Source organism: Schistocerca serialis, chromosome 9, assembly GCF_023864345.2.
Source record: "Schistocerca serialis cubense isolate TAMUIC-IGC-003099 chromosome 9, iqSchSeri2.2, whole genome shotgun sequence".
In the NCBI taxonomy this organism is placed as follows: Eukaryota; Metazoa; Arthropoda; class Insecta; order Orthoptera; family Acrididae; genus Schistocerca; species Schistocerca serialis.
In genome coordinates this window covers 394,695,279-394,713,975 of record NC_064646.1, presented here as the reverse complement: position 1 = coordinate 394,713,975, position 18,697 = coordinate 394,695,279, and the positions used below count along the sequence as shown (strand labels likewise).

Genomic DNA, 18,697 nt, shown 5'->3' with positions numbered 1-18,697 from the left:
AGTCGTTTCGGCTATGTCGTTCTGTCATTTTTTCTCTTTGTGGGGTCTTTGGTTTTCTGTCTTGTCTGACTCAGGTTTCTGTGCTTTGCCGGTTCTACCAGTGAACTCACGAACCGTGAGGTATTGTTGGCAGCAGGTGTAGGCGTTGTACAACAATACGTATAAACCAAAAACACAACAAAAGACCGTGCCCAGTACTGTGTTGGAAACAGTATGCATTCAAAACAGGGTTCAGTCGTCTCTGATTGTACTGGGTGATAAAAAAGCCAGTATAAATTTGAAAACTGAATAAATCATGGAATAATGTAGATAGAGAGGTACGAATTGACACACATGCTTGGAATGACATGGGGTTTTATTAGAACCAAAAAAATACAAACGTTCAAAAAGTGTCCGAGAGATGGCGCTTCATCTGATGAGAATAGCAATAATTAACATAACGAAGTATGACAAAGCAAAGATGTTGTTATTTACAGGAAATGCTCAATATGTCCACCATCATTCCTCAACAATAGCTGTAGCCGAGGAATAATGTTGTGAACAGCACTGTAAAGCATGTCCGGAGTTATGGTGAGGCATTGGCGTCGGATTTGTCTTTCAGCATCCCTAGAGATGTCTGTCGATCACGATACACTTGCGACTCCAGGTAACCCCAAAGCCAATAATCGCACGGACTGAGGTCTGAGGACCTGGGAGGCCAAGCGTGACGAAAGTGACGGCTGAGCACACGGATCATCACCAAGCGACGTCCGCAAGAGATGTTTCACGCGTCTAGCAATAGGGTGTGGAGCGCCATCCTGCATAAACATTGTACGTTCCAGCAGGTGTTTATCAGCCAGGCTGGGGATGATGCGATTCTGTAACGTATCGGCGTACCTCTCACCCGTCACGGTAGCAGTTACAAAACCAGAATCACGAATTTCCTCGAAGAAAAAAGGCCCGATAACGGTAGATGTGGTAAATCAAACCCATACCGTGACTTTCTCGTCGTGCAATGGAGTTTCCGCGACAGTTCTAGGATTTTCGGTAGCCCAAATTCTGCTGTTGTGGGCGTTGACAGACCCTCGGAGCGAGAAACTTAGCTTCGTCGGTCCACAACACCTTACTCAACCACACCGCAAATGCCCTCCGCTTCACTAAATCGCCAGGTACAGTTCATGATGCCGATGGATTTTGTACGGATAGCATCGGAGGGTACGCCTCAGTGCCAACCAAACAGTAGTGTATGGAATGCCGGTGCGACGTGCGACTGCACGAGCGCTGACTTCCCCGTGCATAGACGAACCCGCTACAGTCTCCATTTCCTCCTGAACTGTCTCAGCAGCATTACGCCTTGTGCTCGGTCGGTCACTACCGGGTCTATCGTCTAAACAACCCGTGGCTTCGAACTTCGAAATCATTCTCGCCACAGCTGCATTTGTCAGCGGACCTTTATCCGTTCGAATGCCCTTCCTATGGCGATAGTATCGTAACGCTGAACTAGCGCATTCCCCATTCTGATAATACAGCTTCACTAAAACCGCCTTTCCAGGTAACGTCAACATGCTGCGACTGCTGGCGCATCTGATTCTCTCTCTCATTACAGCTCCTTTTATACACGATTGTAGACGCAGTCACTGACGTTTTCTGTCCAGCGCCATCTGTCGGACATTTTGTGAAATTTGTGTCTTTTTTTGTTCTAATAAAACCCCATGTCATTCCAAGCATGTGTGTCAATTTTTACATCTCTATCTACATTATTCCGTGGTTTATTAAGTTTTCAAATTTATACTGACTTTTTGATCACCCGGTATAAATACAGCACCTGTATAGTTTTCGAGGGAATTTTATACCATCCTTGCTGCAAAATAGTGGTACATTCAGGTAACGTTTATGGAGGTAGATAGCAAACAAGCACCCATCTCTCCAAGGCAGATCACGAAGGCTCAATAATATTGATAGATGGTGATTAAGGTGGCCAGGGGAGATTCGACAATTCACACTCGTCCTCACAAAATCAGGTGTGGACGATGCGAGTTGTGTAAACAGGTGCCACGTCGTCTTGGAACAAGCATCACCACTGGCGAACTAACATCGTATTACAGGACGAAACTGGTCAGTGAAAATGGTCGCATAATCCTTGGCAGTAATGTGACCTTGCATAGTAAAATGAGCTCCATGGAATACCACGATATGGCTGCCCAAATCAGCAACAAATCGCCGCCATCTTTCACTCTTGGCAGCAAGCAGTCTGAATCGTAGGCTTGGGACGACCTTCTATACTGACTTCTGCAACTGTCGTCCTCTCATTTTACGTCACAGTCCTCTTCAATGATCTTCCGTCACGATCACTCAACACACACTTTCGTCTGAGCGGTTGATTTTTTCCGCTTTCCCTGTATGCGATGTGAACCTTCAATACGGTGTCTGTTGAAAAATGGAACACTCTGGGTCTCTTGGTTACGGAAGCACCACCATACGAACATCAACAATTCACCCACGTTCGAATTCACTTAGCTCCGAAATAGTGAACTCGTAACTACACAGAACACTGTTCTGACCACGGGTGACGGCTGCGACGTATTCAGGTCACTGCAGAGGTGCCGTTCGTGGTCAAATACAGCAGCGCAACCTGCAGGCTTGAATGTGTTGCACAACTTGACTAGAAAAAGGCATCGGTTGGTATGACACGTTCTGAGGCGTCACGGGACCACCAGTTCAGTACTGGACGGGTAAAAATCGTAGAGGGAGACCGAGAGATGAATACGCTAAGCAGATTCAGAAGGATGTAGGTTGCAGTAGATACTGGGAGATGAAGAAGCTTGCACAGGATAGAGTAGCATGGACAGCTGCATCAAACCATTCTCTGGACTGAAGGCCGCAACGGAACAACAACAACCAGGTAAAAAAAAAAAAAAAAAAAAAAAAAAAAAAAAAAAAAAAAAAAAAAAAAACAGGCATATTAATTTGCCATAGCAGCATTGCTAAAATGTTTGGTTTTAAATAATACTTTTTCTAAAACCTAGTAATGTTTATTCGCAAAATTTCCATTTTTCGAATTCCGTGGGGGGACGGGGGGAGGGGGGGGGGGAATCCGCACGAACCGTGACAAGGCGCCCTATACCGCGTCGCTACCCTGCGCGGCTCTCTAACATCGGTATACTGCATAATGGCACCTCCATACTTTGGCTGTATTTTACAAAGTACGGTAGCAATGAAGCACAGTGCTCCATTTGCTTTAAAAGATGAAAAAGGGGAGGGGATAAAACGACCTTGCGACGTAATGGAAGGATAAATCATTAACAATGTTCCTTGACAGAGAATTTAAATTTGATTGTGACACCTTCAGTTTATTGATGCGCTATAAACTTGGGATAATAACTGATCTGTTAATTTTGTGGTTGGTTCAGGGTGAAAAATTGATATAATCCAAAACTGACGACACAGGGAAGTCATCAACGTGTGAACTTTCGCTCACGCCGTCGCCATGCCTGTTCCTTCAATTTCGCCTCTTCGCTGGAGACAATGAGCCAATTTCTGCCACATCCTCAATCTCCTATCGATCAAGATCTCCTACTCCTTCACCGACAGAATTTTTTCAATCTTTGTTCTAAGTCTAAGTTTATTACTGGAAATAATAGCAATAAAAAACCGAGAATCGGTTATTTCAGAAACAGGTTATTTTGAGCGGTTTTGACAGTCAGATTAAACTGGGATAAAGGAAAGATATAACGCCGTCCCTAGCATCGACTATCATGTCACCCGCAAATTTTGCAGGCTTGTCGCTCCTTTTAGCTTATGCAAGAACAAAGGAACACTCAGAAATTCCCATCATAAGCTACTCCACTATTTTGTGTAATTCAAATGCGTTTTGTGTTTGCTACTCAGTGGTTACACTATCACCACAATATACAGGGTGTCTCAGGAGGAGTAGTAACTATTTTAGTATCTGGCAGTATGAACTAATCCGAGTAAAACATTCCATATAACATGTATCCCATTTTATTGGTTACTTAATCTATCCTGGGGCCAACGGCCTTGCCGCAGTGGTAACACCGGTTCCCGTCAGATCACCGAAGGTAAGCGCTGTCGGGCTGGGCTAGCACTTGGAGGGGTGACCATCCGGTCTGCCGAGCGCTGTTGGCAAGCGGGGTGCTCCTGGCCGTTATGAGGCAAACGGAGGAGCTACTTGATTGAGAAGAAGCGGCTCCGGTCTCGGAAACTGACATATGGTCGGGAGAGCGGTGTGCTGACTACATGCCCCTCCACATCCGCATCCAGTGACGCCTGTGGGCTGAGGATGACACGGCGGCCAGTCGGTAGCTTTGGACCTTCAGCCTGTGCGGGAGGAGAGTTTTAATCTATCCTACCAAGACGTTTTTATTATTGTTTACGTCGACTATCAGTTGGGCATATTAAGCTGTTACATTGCCTTACATGGCCCCTTATCTCTACTACACTTATGCTCAGAAAAAAACAGAGCGGCTTGAACAACTCGAGATAGGATGTTCATATTCACAGGTCATGTACATTAGCATGTTCTGCACAAATGATTAACATTTGAACCATGTTGGGCCGCGAGTTCAAGGTCAACATCGATATCGCGGCGCAACACCATGTGCTGGTCAAATGTACCTGCGGCTCTCGGCGTCGCTATAAACCGAAGGTAATGGATCAGTGTGACTTACGCAGTAGTGAGGACGCCTTGCAGACGTATGCACGAACCGTACCGTCAGATCAGTGAGTTTGAAAGAGGGCGCATTATTGATACGGGAGAATGTGATGCATCCATCCGGGAAATTGTTGCTCGTGCGGGACGAAGTGATTCGGCAGTACAATGGATGTGTGCAGAATGGTTTGTGGAAGATTACAGAAACGACGTAATGGGTCAGGCCGCACGATCCAGACCGCCCCCCCCCCCCCCCCGCTCCCTCAGAAGATTGAAACCTCATCCGAATGATATTGCAGGACAGATCTGCGTCCTCCTCGGCTCTGGCGCAACAATAGAACAATGTAACACATCGTACGCTATCAGGCGTGAGAGTCCGTCGCAGTTTATTTCGGCACGGGTTAGTGCGTGTCGTCTTCTTCTTCGCTTACCTTTGACGAATGTGCAGAAACACGCTAGACAGCAAGGGTGTGTGGTGCAACGTTACTGGGGCAGGAATAGCATCAGATAGTGTTTTCGGACGAACTCAGATTCTGTATGTTTGAAAATGGCCGCTTTTTGGTTCGCCGCAGGCTGGGGGAGTGAGATCACAGTGACTGCATTCGCACGAGACATGCGGCGCCAACTCAAGGATTTATGGAGTGGGGTCATTAGACTTGTTGCCAATCGGAAATGTAATGGATATGGTGAAATGACGGATGCAGCGCTGTGGCGCGGTGCCAACCACCAAAGATGAACCATGTGAATGCATCATCGATGGCTATACCACAGGATGCCAATCGCGCATTATACGCGTCGATGCCATCACATATGGAACAAGTTATCAGAGCCCATGGCGGACCCTGTGCCTACGCAACAGGTCACATGCTGAACCGAGGTGACTGAAATACTGATCATTTTTGCAGAACATGCTGATGTACATGTCCTGTGAATATGAACGTCATATCTCTAGTCGCTCAAGGTGTTCTGTTTCTTCTGAACTTGGATGTATCTCGAGAACGAGCTCCTAGGCTTATGAAAAGAGGTTCCTTTGGCTGCAGGGATGGGTATGTTCTTCCAGCATGATGAGGTCCCTGCACAAACTGTATAGTCATCAATAAGCATTATTCACTAAAATCAGTTTATGGTGGTAACAAATTTTTTTCTCAAGTACATTGTCTGACAAAAAATGCAAATGAGCAGAGTGTGAGTGGAGAATCACATTTTGTTCAGTGCAGTCGTTCAACAAACACACGCATAATTTCTACACGTATCAATATTCCACGTACAAGAATGCGGCGGACGTTACGGATACACAGCCTCTGTCCCTATCGTTGACAACCGGTTTATTTATTTATTGCTTATTTACCCTGAACAGATTAAGGCCTTAACGCCTTCTCTTACATTTAAAATCTTATAAAGAGTTGATTGCCGTTGATTAATTGTAAACCGTGAAGTAATCCCATTAATTCTGTTTGCTGATGAAGCCACTTTCACTCGTGAATGTGTAAATAACACTCGTAACTCAGTGGTGGTCTGACGAAAGCCCACATCTTTATGGAAACACATTTTCAAGAAGTGAAAATGTGTGGCGCGATACTACATAAAAATACTTGAAGCCCAACTGCAGCGGCCCCCATGGTACAAAATAATCGAAACTTTTCCAAATCTACACGAGATGACGCACAAGCAAGTCCAGCACTGTGATCGTCTCTGTGCAAACCAGATGTCAATATCAAAGGCGCCGAAAATTCTAAGTTCAAAGCAATTGCTGCTCTCGCACGAAGCGTAATAGCTCCGAATGCTGAAAAATAAGCGAAAAAATTTTGTTTTGTAGATTCACTGCTCTTAACTTATTAATTTTAGAAAAGAAAATTTTTAAAGTGATAAACTTTTTCTAAACCAGCTCGAACATGTATGTATGACCTTTGCTGTTGAGTTACTGCGATTAAATCAAACGGTATTACAAAAGAAATTTAATTATCCCTTTGTCTCAAGTGTTGCTTGTACACAACCATTCCGTTTAGACAAAGTATGCATACGTGCTCTGTTTCCCTCTTGACACATTCCTCAAGAAAACAGCTTCTAAGCTGCATTATTTGTTATCTCCCTTCCTTTTTTTAAGAACAATGTCATGGATCACGTAAACTACTTGTTCTAATACAGGGTGGCCAGTTAAAAGCAGCCCGCCTCCCCTTTGAATGCAAATGCTGATGTAAACAGCTACAACGTTGGACAGTTTTATGCAATATCTATTGGTGACATTCGCCTGTCAGAATTTCAGTTTATTTCACCACTGAAGTTAGACGTTTCTCTTTGCGGCCTGCAAAATGACTTTCCTGATAGAAGAAAGATTTGAAATTGTGGAAGCATATGTGAAAACAGGTTCGATTATGGAAACGAGCGAAATTTTCAGGGTCCAGTATCCGAATAAAGGATTACCAGCAAAGAGAGCAATTCACAGTTTATATAGAGATTGGCGCACTTACGGATCTGTGCAAAATATAAAAAGACAAATAATCCCTTCAGTTCGCACACCATATGTTATTCCAGACATTCGTCAAAGAATTATTCAGAGCCCAGAGAAGTCTAGACGTAAATTGGCCCAAGAGGCGCCTGTAAATAGGAGAAGTTGCTAGCGGATATTGAAGTCTTAATTTGAAGCCATAACGTTTGACGGTTGTGCGGCAGTTGCGGGAGGATGGCAGTCAGAAACGTGTAGATTACTGCCCGTGGATTTTGAATAACATCCGCTTCTAAGCGCTTCAGTCCGGAACCGCCCTGCTGCTACAGTCGCAGGTTCGAATCCTGCCTCGGGCATGGGTGTGTGTGATGTTCTTAGGTTAGTTAGGTTTAAGTAGTTCTAAGTCTAGTGGACTGATGACCTCAGATGTTAAGTCCGATAGTGCTCAGGGCCATTTGAACCATTTGAATAACATCATCAATGGCTTGTTAGACTCTTTCCATTACACCATGAGCGAGAGGCATGGTTTCATGTTTCCCATGTGAATTCACAGAACACGTGGTTCTGGGCAATGGAGTACCCTAACATTGTGTGTCCGCAACCTTTCCATGATGAAAAAATCGGCGTTTGGTGCGGTGTAACAGGAACGTGCATCATCGAACCAATGTTTTTTGACACTATCCCTTCTGCACGGTTGCATACCCGGAAATTTCTGAAGTATTTTGCGCTCAACTCCCACTGAATATGAAAGACAATACTGCTTCTTCCAGCAAGATGGGGCAACATGTCACGCGTCTAACATGTCCTGGAACGACCCCATGACGTCTTCACTGAGGAACGAACTGTCAGCAAAGATTTATGGCCACCACGTTTGCCGGATCTAACAACATATGATTTATTTCTACGAAACAAATCCGCACACAATACAGAACCTGAAAGACAACACAGCCATGAAGTTGACACTATCGATATTCGAACTTTACGCGGGCTGTATCTGAATATGCTTAGACGAGAACAGCTGTTTATTGATGTTGCAGGAAGTCCCTTTCAGCATATTCTGTAAACGAATTTTCCACTGTAAGTGAACGGTAAGTCCATTTCAGCTTTTCGGTTCCGTAATTTCACTGTATTTCCTACATATTTACACGGGCTACTTTTATCTGTGCCACCCTGTATTTCCGGCTTAACTTCAGAAAGGTAAGTACGTGGCACTTCCACTTTTACGTAGCTTGTTAGATTTTTGAAGCATCATTTGTTAGTACAGCCTCACTTTCAGCTAATAATTGTAGGTAACTAACGCATAACCTATAAATTATGACTTCCTTTGAATAACATGTGTAGTAGCAAAATTTAAGATGGTTTAGTAGCAATGTAACATTCTCCACCTTTAGTGTTCCAGGGTTAACACTGTATACTGATGTGGCCACTTTAAACTTGGCCGCTCGTGTTACCACCCCCTTCTGGGATATCGCCAGGCGCTACGGCCCCAGATCATTGTGCCGGCTCATTCTGAGCGTTTGTGAAACGCTACCACTTCGCTACGTCTCACATAACACGTTGTAAATAACTATTTTGCGCTATTTTATTCCTGCTATATTCAGAATTTCGAAGAGTGTAGTTTATCAATACTGGTGAAAACTTTCTCTAAATCGCCGAATGCTATAAACGTAGGTTCGCCTTTCTTCAACTTATCTTCTAAGATAGATTGTAGGATAAATACTGCGTACAGCGTTTCTACCATTCTCCAGAATTCGAACGGATATTTCGTGATGGTGACCTCGACCGGTGTTTCCATTCATCTGTAAACAGTTCTTGAACCGCGACATATTAAACTGATGATTCTGTAATATCCACACCCTCATTTAGTTCTCTTTGAAACTGTTAAATTCCTCTTCAATTCTGAGAGTGCTTGCCTCTCTCATTCAGCTTGCAAGTTAGATGGAATAGTTGTCATAGCTGGCCCTCCCAGGATCTAAATAATCCTGAGGGACTGTCGTGTACTTCTGTACTGCTGTATTGTTCCGTCTTTCGGTGTTCTGTTAAATTATTCTCGTAGTACCATACCTCCAATTTAAACTAAATCTACTTCCATTCAATAAAGTTGCCTTCAAGTTTGTTTCCTTTGTATAGCCCTCCTATATATTTCCTCCACACTTCAATCTTTGCCTTTGTTGTTTAGGACAGGCTTGTCATCTGATCCTTCCAAGAGCCATTCATACTTCTATAGCTTTATATTTCTCCTCGAGGAATTCCTGCTTTGCCATTTTGCAAGTAATTCAGTCACATTTTTCAGGCGTCTGTATTCCCTCATGACAATTTAATTCTCTTCGTTTTTATATTTTCGCCTTTCGAAAATTATATTCGAGATCTCGTGTGTCATGCAAGGATTCCTAACAAGGCTTGCTTTCTGACCTATTTGATCGTCTGCTGCCTTCACTATTTCATTCTCAAATGTACCCATTGGTCCGCTATTGTATATTTCCTCTGCTTCAGTTAAACATTGCCTAATCTTCCAACTGAAATTCTCTGCAAATTCTGGTTCCTTCGCTTCATTCACACCCCGTCTTCTTAATTTCTTACCTTTTTGCAAGTTCTTCGGTTTTTAATCTGCATAATCAGTAAGCTACGGTCTGAACCCACATCTTTCCCTAGAAATATGTTTTGGTTTAATATTTGGTTTCAGAATCTCTGTCTTACCGTTATATAATCTACCTGAAACCTTCCGGTTTCATCAGGTGTTTTCACCGTATAAATGTCTTTTTTGACTATTAAACCAAATCATTAAATTGTGACATCGTAAAAATTTTACTAGGCGGCTTCCCCTTTCATTCTTTTCTGCACGTTCATGCTTTTCTACTATTTTTACTTCTCTCTTCCTCTAACGAATTCTTCTCCCCTTATTAACAATTAAATTTTCATCTTCGTTAACGATCTGAATAATTTCGCCATATTATCGTACATTCTACCAATCTCGTCATCATCTAAGGAACTAGTAGACTTATGAACTTATACTACTGCAGTGGGTGTTAGCTCTCTATTTCGGCCGCTAAAATGCGTTCACTATACTGCTCATAGTATTTCGCCTACATTACTGTTTTCTTATTCATTAGTAACCCTACTCCTGCACTACATTTATTTGATTTTATGTTGATAACCGTGAATTTAGCTGACAAGAAGTCTCTATTCTTTTTAAATTTTCGAGACTGTTTACCAGTGTAAGGAAGCTATCGTTCCACGCTCCGACCGGTAGAACGCCAGATTTTTTTTTCTTTCCCGGTGAGAACATCCTCTTGAGCAGTGAGCAGTCCCTTCCTGGAGAGTCGAGTGGGGAATTATTTTCCCTCCAGAATATTTTATCCAAGAGGGTGGACCTAAGTATAAGAATTTAAAAATGCAGGAAACGTACAGCACAAAAGCGTACAGGCCGAACTCGTCTGTTGACTGACACAGACAGCCAACTGTTGAAGAGGGTCGTAATGTGTAATAGGCACACATCTATCCAGACTATCACACAGGAATCCCAAATGCATCAGGATTCACTGCAAGAACTATGGCAGTTATGCGGGAGTTGAGAAAACTTAGATTTCATGGTCGAGCGGCTGCTCATAAGCCGGACAGCACGCCGGTAAATGCCAAACGGCGCCTCGCTTGGTGTAGGGAACGTAAACACTGGGCGATTGAACAGTGGAAAAACGTTGTGTGAAGTGACAATCACAGTACACCATGTGACCATCCGATGGAAAGGTGTGGATATAGCGAATGCCAGATGAACGTCATCTGCCAGCGTGCCAACAGTAAAATTCGGAGGCGGTGGTGTTATGATGTGGTCTTGTTTTTCATGGAGGGGGCTTGCACTCCTTGTTGTTTTGCGTGGCTTTATCACGGCACAGGCTTACATTGATGTTTAAGCTTCCCACTGTTGTAGAGCAATTTGGAATGGCGACTGAATCTTTCAACAGGATCCAGCACCTGTTCATAATGCACGGCCTGTGGTGGACTGGTTACACGACAATAACATCCCTGTATTGGACTGGCCTGCACAGAGTCCTGACCTGAATCCTACAGAACACCTTTGGGATGTTTTGGAACGCCGACTTCGTGCCAGGCCTCAAGGACCGACATCGATACCTCTCCTCAGTGCAGCACCCAGTGAAGAATGGGCTGCCATTCCCCAAGAAACCTTCCAGCACCTGATTGAACGTATGCCTACGAGAATGAAGCTGTAATAAAGGTTAAGGGTGGGACAACACCATACTGAATTCCAGCATTACCTATGGAGGGCCCCAAGAACTTGTAGGTCATTTTCAGCCAAGTGTCCGGATACTTTTGATCACATAGTGTTATTAATCATTTACCTATAATCTTCTCTCCCGCTAAAAACGTGAACATTACTGCTCACGCAAGCAAAAAGATTTCTGCCATTGTCTTCGTTCTTTTACCTTCACCAGCCCACTATTTTAATAGTAGTTTTGCCCATATTCTGTAAATATAGATCAAAGTTTAATGTACAGTCTGACAACATTGTCATTAGCCCTTAGATTTATATTTTAACTTTTCTAGACACTAGTGGAGTCAATAAACTACAGACCTAACTGTAACAACCTTAACCATGTTGAGCGGACAATTTGGATGGGATTCGGTTAATGAAAAGGGGACGTAGAATTCAAGGTTTATTTCCCCAAAACAATTAATTAATTGTAATAAATTACACTGTGGCTTACAAATTACAGTGACACAAACAAATCAAGCTGCTTGCAATATGAGGTAATAAAAATGTTATATGCCACAGGTGAACAGAGAAACTTATTTGTGTCGTTAGAATCACTGCCAAACAAAACTGTTTACAATTTGATACATTAACAAATAATCATTGTGCATTAAACTACATACTGTCACCTAATACAGTTAAATTTTATAATGTGAAGCACTAATGTATAATTTACAATTAAATTTTCAGTCGAAGTTACTCCTTCCTATGCCTTCTTTAAAAGAGTGATAAAATTTCTATAAGGTATCTCAATTAAAAATGCCTTAAAACCCTTAACAGAACAACACGTACATGACTAGCTCCAATAATAAATATATGTACGGCAAAGCCCAACATGTGCTTCCTTACATAAAGTTTGCTGATTTCAACAGCGCAGACCACATTCAAACTCTAGCCAACATGGGCCGCTTGCCGGTCAAAACATGTTACGACTGTGGCAGCGGGGAAACTTACATAGGTAATAAAAGAACACAGGCCACCTAGCAATCTTACCAAATTCAGTTTACACGAAGGAGGAAGAAGGGGGGAGGGGAAACATAATAAATACCATACGCAAGTGCACTTGCCGAACCTACTACTAAAAATACAGTATAAAAGGATCTCAATTAATGACAAAATCCGGGATAGGCACCTAAGTGCTAGTAGCCAAAATAAGGTTGACAGATACCAAGGTCTGACATCATCTTAGGGCTAACTGGCACAAAAAATAAATAAGCGTAAAAGAACAAGCAAATGGCAATGCCCAAGAATTTAAGTAGGATTAAGTACACAGGAGGCTAAAATCAATTGCTAGCACCTTGGACATCGTCTTAGGCTTAATTGATACTACAAATAAATAAAGGTAAAAGAACAGGCAAACGACAATGCCCAGCAATTTAAATAAAAATAAGTAAGCACAAGGCTAAAAGCAATTGCTAGCAACTTAACTAGCACACATAAAAATATCAGACTGGTGCCACATTACAAAACGGAACAGGCGCGCGCGCAGTCCCCAGCAAGCCAGAAAACCAATAACACACACTCCAACAACCGAGCCAGCCTGACCACAGTAATTTCAACTCTGAATCAGGGCGCGTGAGCACACTGGCTCCACGCAAAACACACACTGCCAAATAATTCCCACCAACAGATACGGCTGCCCCCCGGGCGGGAAAACGGGGGCGACGACCAGGTACACACCAGCAGAAAACTCGACACCTAGACTCCGGCCAAAACGGAATCACGCAGAATATATAAACAACAGCTGAAGTAAGGTGAAACGAACCCCGCCACGCAGACCGGACAGAGCAAACACACAGAAAGGCTGCCCTGCAGTCCTTACAACTCCTGGGTGCGGAAACCCAAGCGATATTGTGGCACCCTTTTCATAGGCGGAGAACCTCGAGCGATCCCGTGCGGGGATCCATCAATTGTCCACTACAGCACGTCACCAACACGCCACACCGCCCAATGGCCAAATCAACGAGGCCCGTCATCAACGAGACCACACCTCCGTGCCGGGGCGGAAGGCAAAATACCACCAGCTCGGTGCGAATCCTACTGCCGAGCCGAGCGCGCGCGGCCCCCCGCGAAAAACGCTCCAGAGGCAGCACACACCTCAGCGCCTGCGCAGGCCGAACCAGACGGAAACAGAAATACAAGTCGCTATCGATAGTGCCGGATACGCAACGCGCCAGAGAAATGGCACACATGTTATCAAACATTGACTCTTTATGTAAAGAGTTGTCTCCTTGTTGGAAAAGTGTTAACAAGGAGAGTTGTATGCAGTGAAAATAGTGTGTGGTATGATATAAATAACAACCCTCGGTCAAATGTTAGGGTTTCGCGATGTCGGGATAGAGAGAACCTGAACTGTGGCGTCTGTCCTGTGGATGGTGCTATTTCTGCGCGAAAACCGAGTTGGAAATTTTTGCTAAGTTCCTATGGAAGCAAAATGAGGTCATCAGTCCCTAGGCTTACACACCACTTAATCTAAGCCCCCGCGGGCGAAAACCGAGTGTGAGAATGGCGCAAGGTCTTAAGTGAGTTAGTGATAAAAAGTGTCTAGCATCAAAGTCGTTGGATAAATGTTAGAATTTATGTTTTGTGATGTTTCAGGCAACTCCAGGAGAAGTCAGGGAGGCAGTTAAACACGCAATCGACGTCGGTTATCGCCATATCGACACCGCTGCTGTGTACCGCAACGAGTCAGAAGTGGGCGAAGCGCTGCAGGAGAAAATAAAGGAAGGGGCAGTCAAGCGGGAAGAGGTGTTTGTCACTAGCAAGGTAAGGACTTCCGCACAAATAAGACTATACATGTGGGTTCCAATGTGTACAGAAAATCAAACGACATGCAGATAATGCAGAAAGGAAACGAAAAGTCATATACATTTTTTTCAAGCAAACCAGCATTAACGGAGATATCGCTACTTCTTTGTAGCTCACTAACGACAAGTTGATAGAGCACAAAAATAAGTAATTCGTAAGTAATGTCAACAAAATTTAATAGAACATCAATAAAAATTGGAACTACAGATTTGTTATGTCAAATAAGGGATAGATACAAAACAACTCTTAGTTTCTGTTCGCAACACACACAGATTACACAGATTTAGTGGAGTTGTTCCACCAAAACGAATCAGGTTGGTTACAAAATGCACAAAAAGTTGCAAACCATGAGCCAAGTGAAAGAGACTGGCAACTGTGGGTACACTATACTTGATCGGCAGCGCTATACACTATTTTATTAAAAGTATCCGGACACCCCTATGTAATGCGGAACTGACGACTAGACGTCACGAGTGCTGATCTGCTGATTTAAAAGGTGCGAGGTGCCGGGGCTAGCAGTGTACTTAACACTAAATTCTTCTAGAATCTTGATATGGAAATGATGCTCTAAGCCCCTCCCCCCTCCCCCCACCTTTCCAACTCCGACTTTTGCTGTTGCACATGGATTAAGAAGAAATGTGAACTGAGTGTAATCGACCCTGAAAGTGGAGTAGAAAAGAGTTTGGCACCTGCAATAATGTAATTGGATAGAAATTAATTAGGTAAAGGAAAGTTTCATTAACGTAGTGAGAAATGAAAGGGTTGCTCTACCGATTAACACAATGAAAGTTCTGTCCAAAATAACAATTTGATTTATTATGACTAAACTCAAAATAATAAACAAAACACATGAAACATTTACAATACATCAAATTGGATACTCAAATAAATGCTGTGAAGGTGAAGTTGTCCATCAACTAGATTGTGACATTTATGACCAACTGGTATGTGGAGCCAATTCCTTACAACTCAAATCTTAAGAGAAACACCCAGCCAACCCAACATTAATTGCTGCTACAGTGGTGATAACTCAGACAATGAACACCCAAGACAGAACAAAGTTAGAAAAGACGAACAGGCGCACTCTGCTGAGATCTGATTATCACCTAGCAAAATTCCCTGATTTGCTGGTGCTGTGGACATACATTACCAAGGTGTCTTCTTAACTGCAAGGACACGATCTGGCATACTGGAGGCGATGGCTGGTTGCTTCGACGTCCCGCTGTGGTGATGATAATGTCGCGAGCGGTGCTGTGGACATACATTACCAAGGTGTCTTCTGAACTGCAAGGACACGATCTGGCATACTGGAGGCGATGGCTGGTTGCTTCGACGTCCCGCTGTGGTGATGATAATGTCGCGAGCATAGCCCGAAACAAATTCTCCTGGTCTGGTTGTTCCAGACTTCCTAGCAACACAAATACGCCTCTGAGGGAGACAAAGAAGGCTCGCTACACAATCACTGACGGTACAGTGAGTGATTTTAACAAGAGAAGTCACACAGTAACTCGAGTACAGTCAACTTTAGCCAAAACTCCTCAAGACGGACAACATAGGCCGCTTGTACGCAGAACGCTCAATTGCCAACTGTACTCGTAAAGTTACGTTGAAGTCGAAACTTCAGCAACTTCGTCAAACACTTAAAATTAAATGAAAGTATATTAGACAGTCAACGGAAGGCAGGCTGTCCAGAGCAGCGAGAGCTCAGTTTTGTAACCTACTCCGACCGAAAGCTGAGAGCCGACTCCTCAAGAGCATCCGTACAAGCCGAACACCAAACATTCCCGCCCCCACGACAGTGGTCGTGGTTAAACGTTCCAATCAGCAACTCGAAAACCGGTGGAAAATTACCCTCTATTGCCGACGCAGTACTATTCCACCACTGGAGATACTTGGCGCCAATTTCTGAGCCGATTTTGCTACGTCACGGAGCTATTCCCTGAGCAAGCCAATCACAGTTACGATTTTGCAGAAAACGCAGGAATTTACCCGCCAAGACTGCCTGGGAACACAAGTCATTCCCATGTCTCGCTGGTAGCCCGCCTGAAAGTGTTTTCACTAAGTTTCTGCGAAGTAACGGAATCACTAGCCCAGGCGCTCCGCCAGGCCCCTGTGGGCGTGTTGCTGCCGCTCTTATGACAATGTCTGCATCTGGAAAGCATCCACTCGACTCCCTCACACCCATCGACTTAACCCTTTCAAGATCAGAAGAACCTGCCTGTCACTGGACCACCCAGGTGACGAGAGACGCTGTGTGGGAAGACCGCGTGGGAAAGAATAGGGACTTTTCACCGCACGCCATTAGAGAGGAAAATCAAATTACTCAGAGTAAGATAGAAATATGAGAGGGTGCTCATGCCGCCTCTCAAAGGAAGGACAGACTATTGTGTTGTCAGTAGAGAAGCAGTAACAGCAGACTAGGTTGGTTAGGAGAGCGCAGTTATCTCGAACATGAACTAGCCATTAGATGCCAGCTGAGTAACAAATCCATCAGGGACTTTTCAATCCTTTTAGAAGTGCCCAAATCGACTATTGGTGATGTGATTGTGAAGTGGAAACTCGAAGGAACAAACGCAGCTGCACCAAGACTAGCCAGGCCTTGTCTTATAACTGACAGGGACGGCCACACACTGCGGAGATTGGTAGGAAAATAACAATAATAACGCCCTGAAATCATCTGGAGGAATCACTCATGACTTCCAACCAGCAGTCCAGCTAGGCCCAAAATTTCCGACTCAGCGAACGTAGAACGAGGAACCAGTGATCATAAGGTCGATGTAGAACGACGGAATACGGCTCTAGACAAGAATGTTAAGAAAGGTAAGAAAATAATCTGTTTGGTAATTGCAACAAGGAGTAGATTTAAAGGGAGACGGAAGGCAATTTTTATCCCTATTGTGCCAATGCTATTTTACCCTTTGAATAGGTACACTTTCCAAAAGAACTATATGTGATAAAACAATGAAATTTTTACTAAGTAAAATGATCATAATACCTCTAATGGTTTTGCAGAAAAAAAATTTATCCTTCACTAGTAAAATTGAACTTTTTTTGTACATTAATTATTATAAAACAGTTTCTTATTGTTTGTTGGTTCTCAATTTACTTGTAATAACTTATTACCATCTGCAGTACAAATTGACCAAATTTCACGTTTTCAACCCCATTAGTTTATCAAATAATCGTACCTGAAAGTAAAAAAATGTAGTTTTGAGAAAAATCCATTTAAAGTTTAATATTGCAATTGTAGTATAGTTATTGATGAGAATTACTTACCGCTAATATTTTCCTGCACAATACTGAGCGTCATCTGAATCATACTGATCTTCTTTTATTCTCTTGTTCCTCTTCTTTTCTTTCTGGCTTCTTTTGTGCATTTTAAATTAGCAATAACTGCTTTGCGGATTCTCTCTTTATCTATCTGCACCAAAGATTTTGCAATATTTCCACTCGATTTTAGGCCCAATAATTCCAAAACGCTCAGTTTGCTAATTACACCGTCATTGAAGCATAAAATAGCATCATAAACACCAAATTTGGGTTTGTAAGCTAAACAAATAGTTTTCAGTAACCGCTTCCAAATGACAGAATTCACACATTCATTTAAATTTTAGGTTTCCCATGAAGATATTTCTTCAACAAGGTATCTTTACAAAGGTCTCTAAATATGGGTTTAATTTCATTCACTACTGATGCAGGTAAAGAATGTTTGTCATCATATCTGACACTTCTCCTGCACTTGCACCAAGTCTCAGGATTATTTGGGCAAAGACCATGTACTGGATTTCCATTTGTGGAAAGTTTGTGGAAAAAGCCCATACAGCTTTTTTTTTATGTTTTCTAAACTCCTTACATTCCTTCTTATGGCCCAGCCATAATAATTCTGTAATCTATCTATTTGAACATTTGTCAGGTGACCTTTACCACCTATCTTCTTACCATCTTCCAATAATATTTTTGACTTTTCTTTCAATAATCTTCTCCATCTGGACCCCATTCTCTTCTGGACATGCCCAGTGCAGTGTAATTTAGAAACTGTGACATTAGGACCATAGGGTTGTTGTGTTCATACCTGGTCTTAAGCCTTGCTGACACCGTCCCCAGATTGCACAGAGCGTCAGGAAAACCCTCATATCTGACGAAAAAATTGTCTTATTTATATAAAACAAAAACGGTTTCACGCAGGAAAGACCAGGCATTTCAAATATGCTGAAATCTAAAAATCGAATTTTTGAAGCCCACTTGCCTTTTGTCTTCCCTTAAGATTAGCTGAGCAGTGAACGTGATGCTTTCATCTCTGAGGCTGTATATTGTATATGTTAAGCATAAATGGACAAAATTAAATAGTATTGCTCAGCTCAGTCGCCTAAGCGAGGTAAGCTATGAGCTAAGTTGTGAGAGTGACGGGATTGTGCATATGAGAGGGGGGGGGGGGGGGGGGGTTGCACCGTGATTCGACAACTGTGTTAGAAAGCCTGCAAAGATAACTTCACTGCAGATGTAAACGTAGCCAAAGCTACATAGACAGATA

At 43.1% G+C, this 18,697-nt stretch overlaps 1 protein-coding gene and 1 pseudogene across 1 annotated transcript in view; both read left to right on the top strand.

Annotated features, from left to right (window-relative positions):
- The window catches only part of LOC126418968 (aldo-keto reductase family 1 member B1-like), a 63,358-nt gene that overhangs the window by 412 nt on the left and 44,249 nt on the right, over nucleotides 1-18,697 (top strand). Inside the window, exon 2 of the mRNA XM_050086015.1 lies at nucleotides 13,957-14,124. Within this exon, the coding sequence (XP_049941972.1) occupies nucleotides 13,957-14,124 (168 nt within the window). The remainder of the gene's footprint in view (nucleotides 1-13,956; nucleotides 14,125-18,697) is intronic.
- LOC126420008 (5S ribosomal RNA) lies at nucleotides 4,008-4,125 on the top strand (annotated as a pseudogene).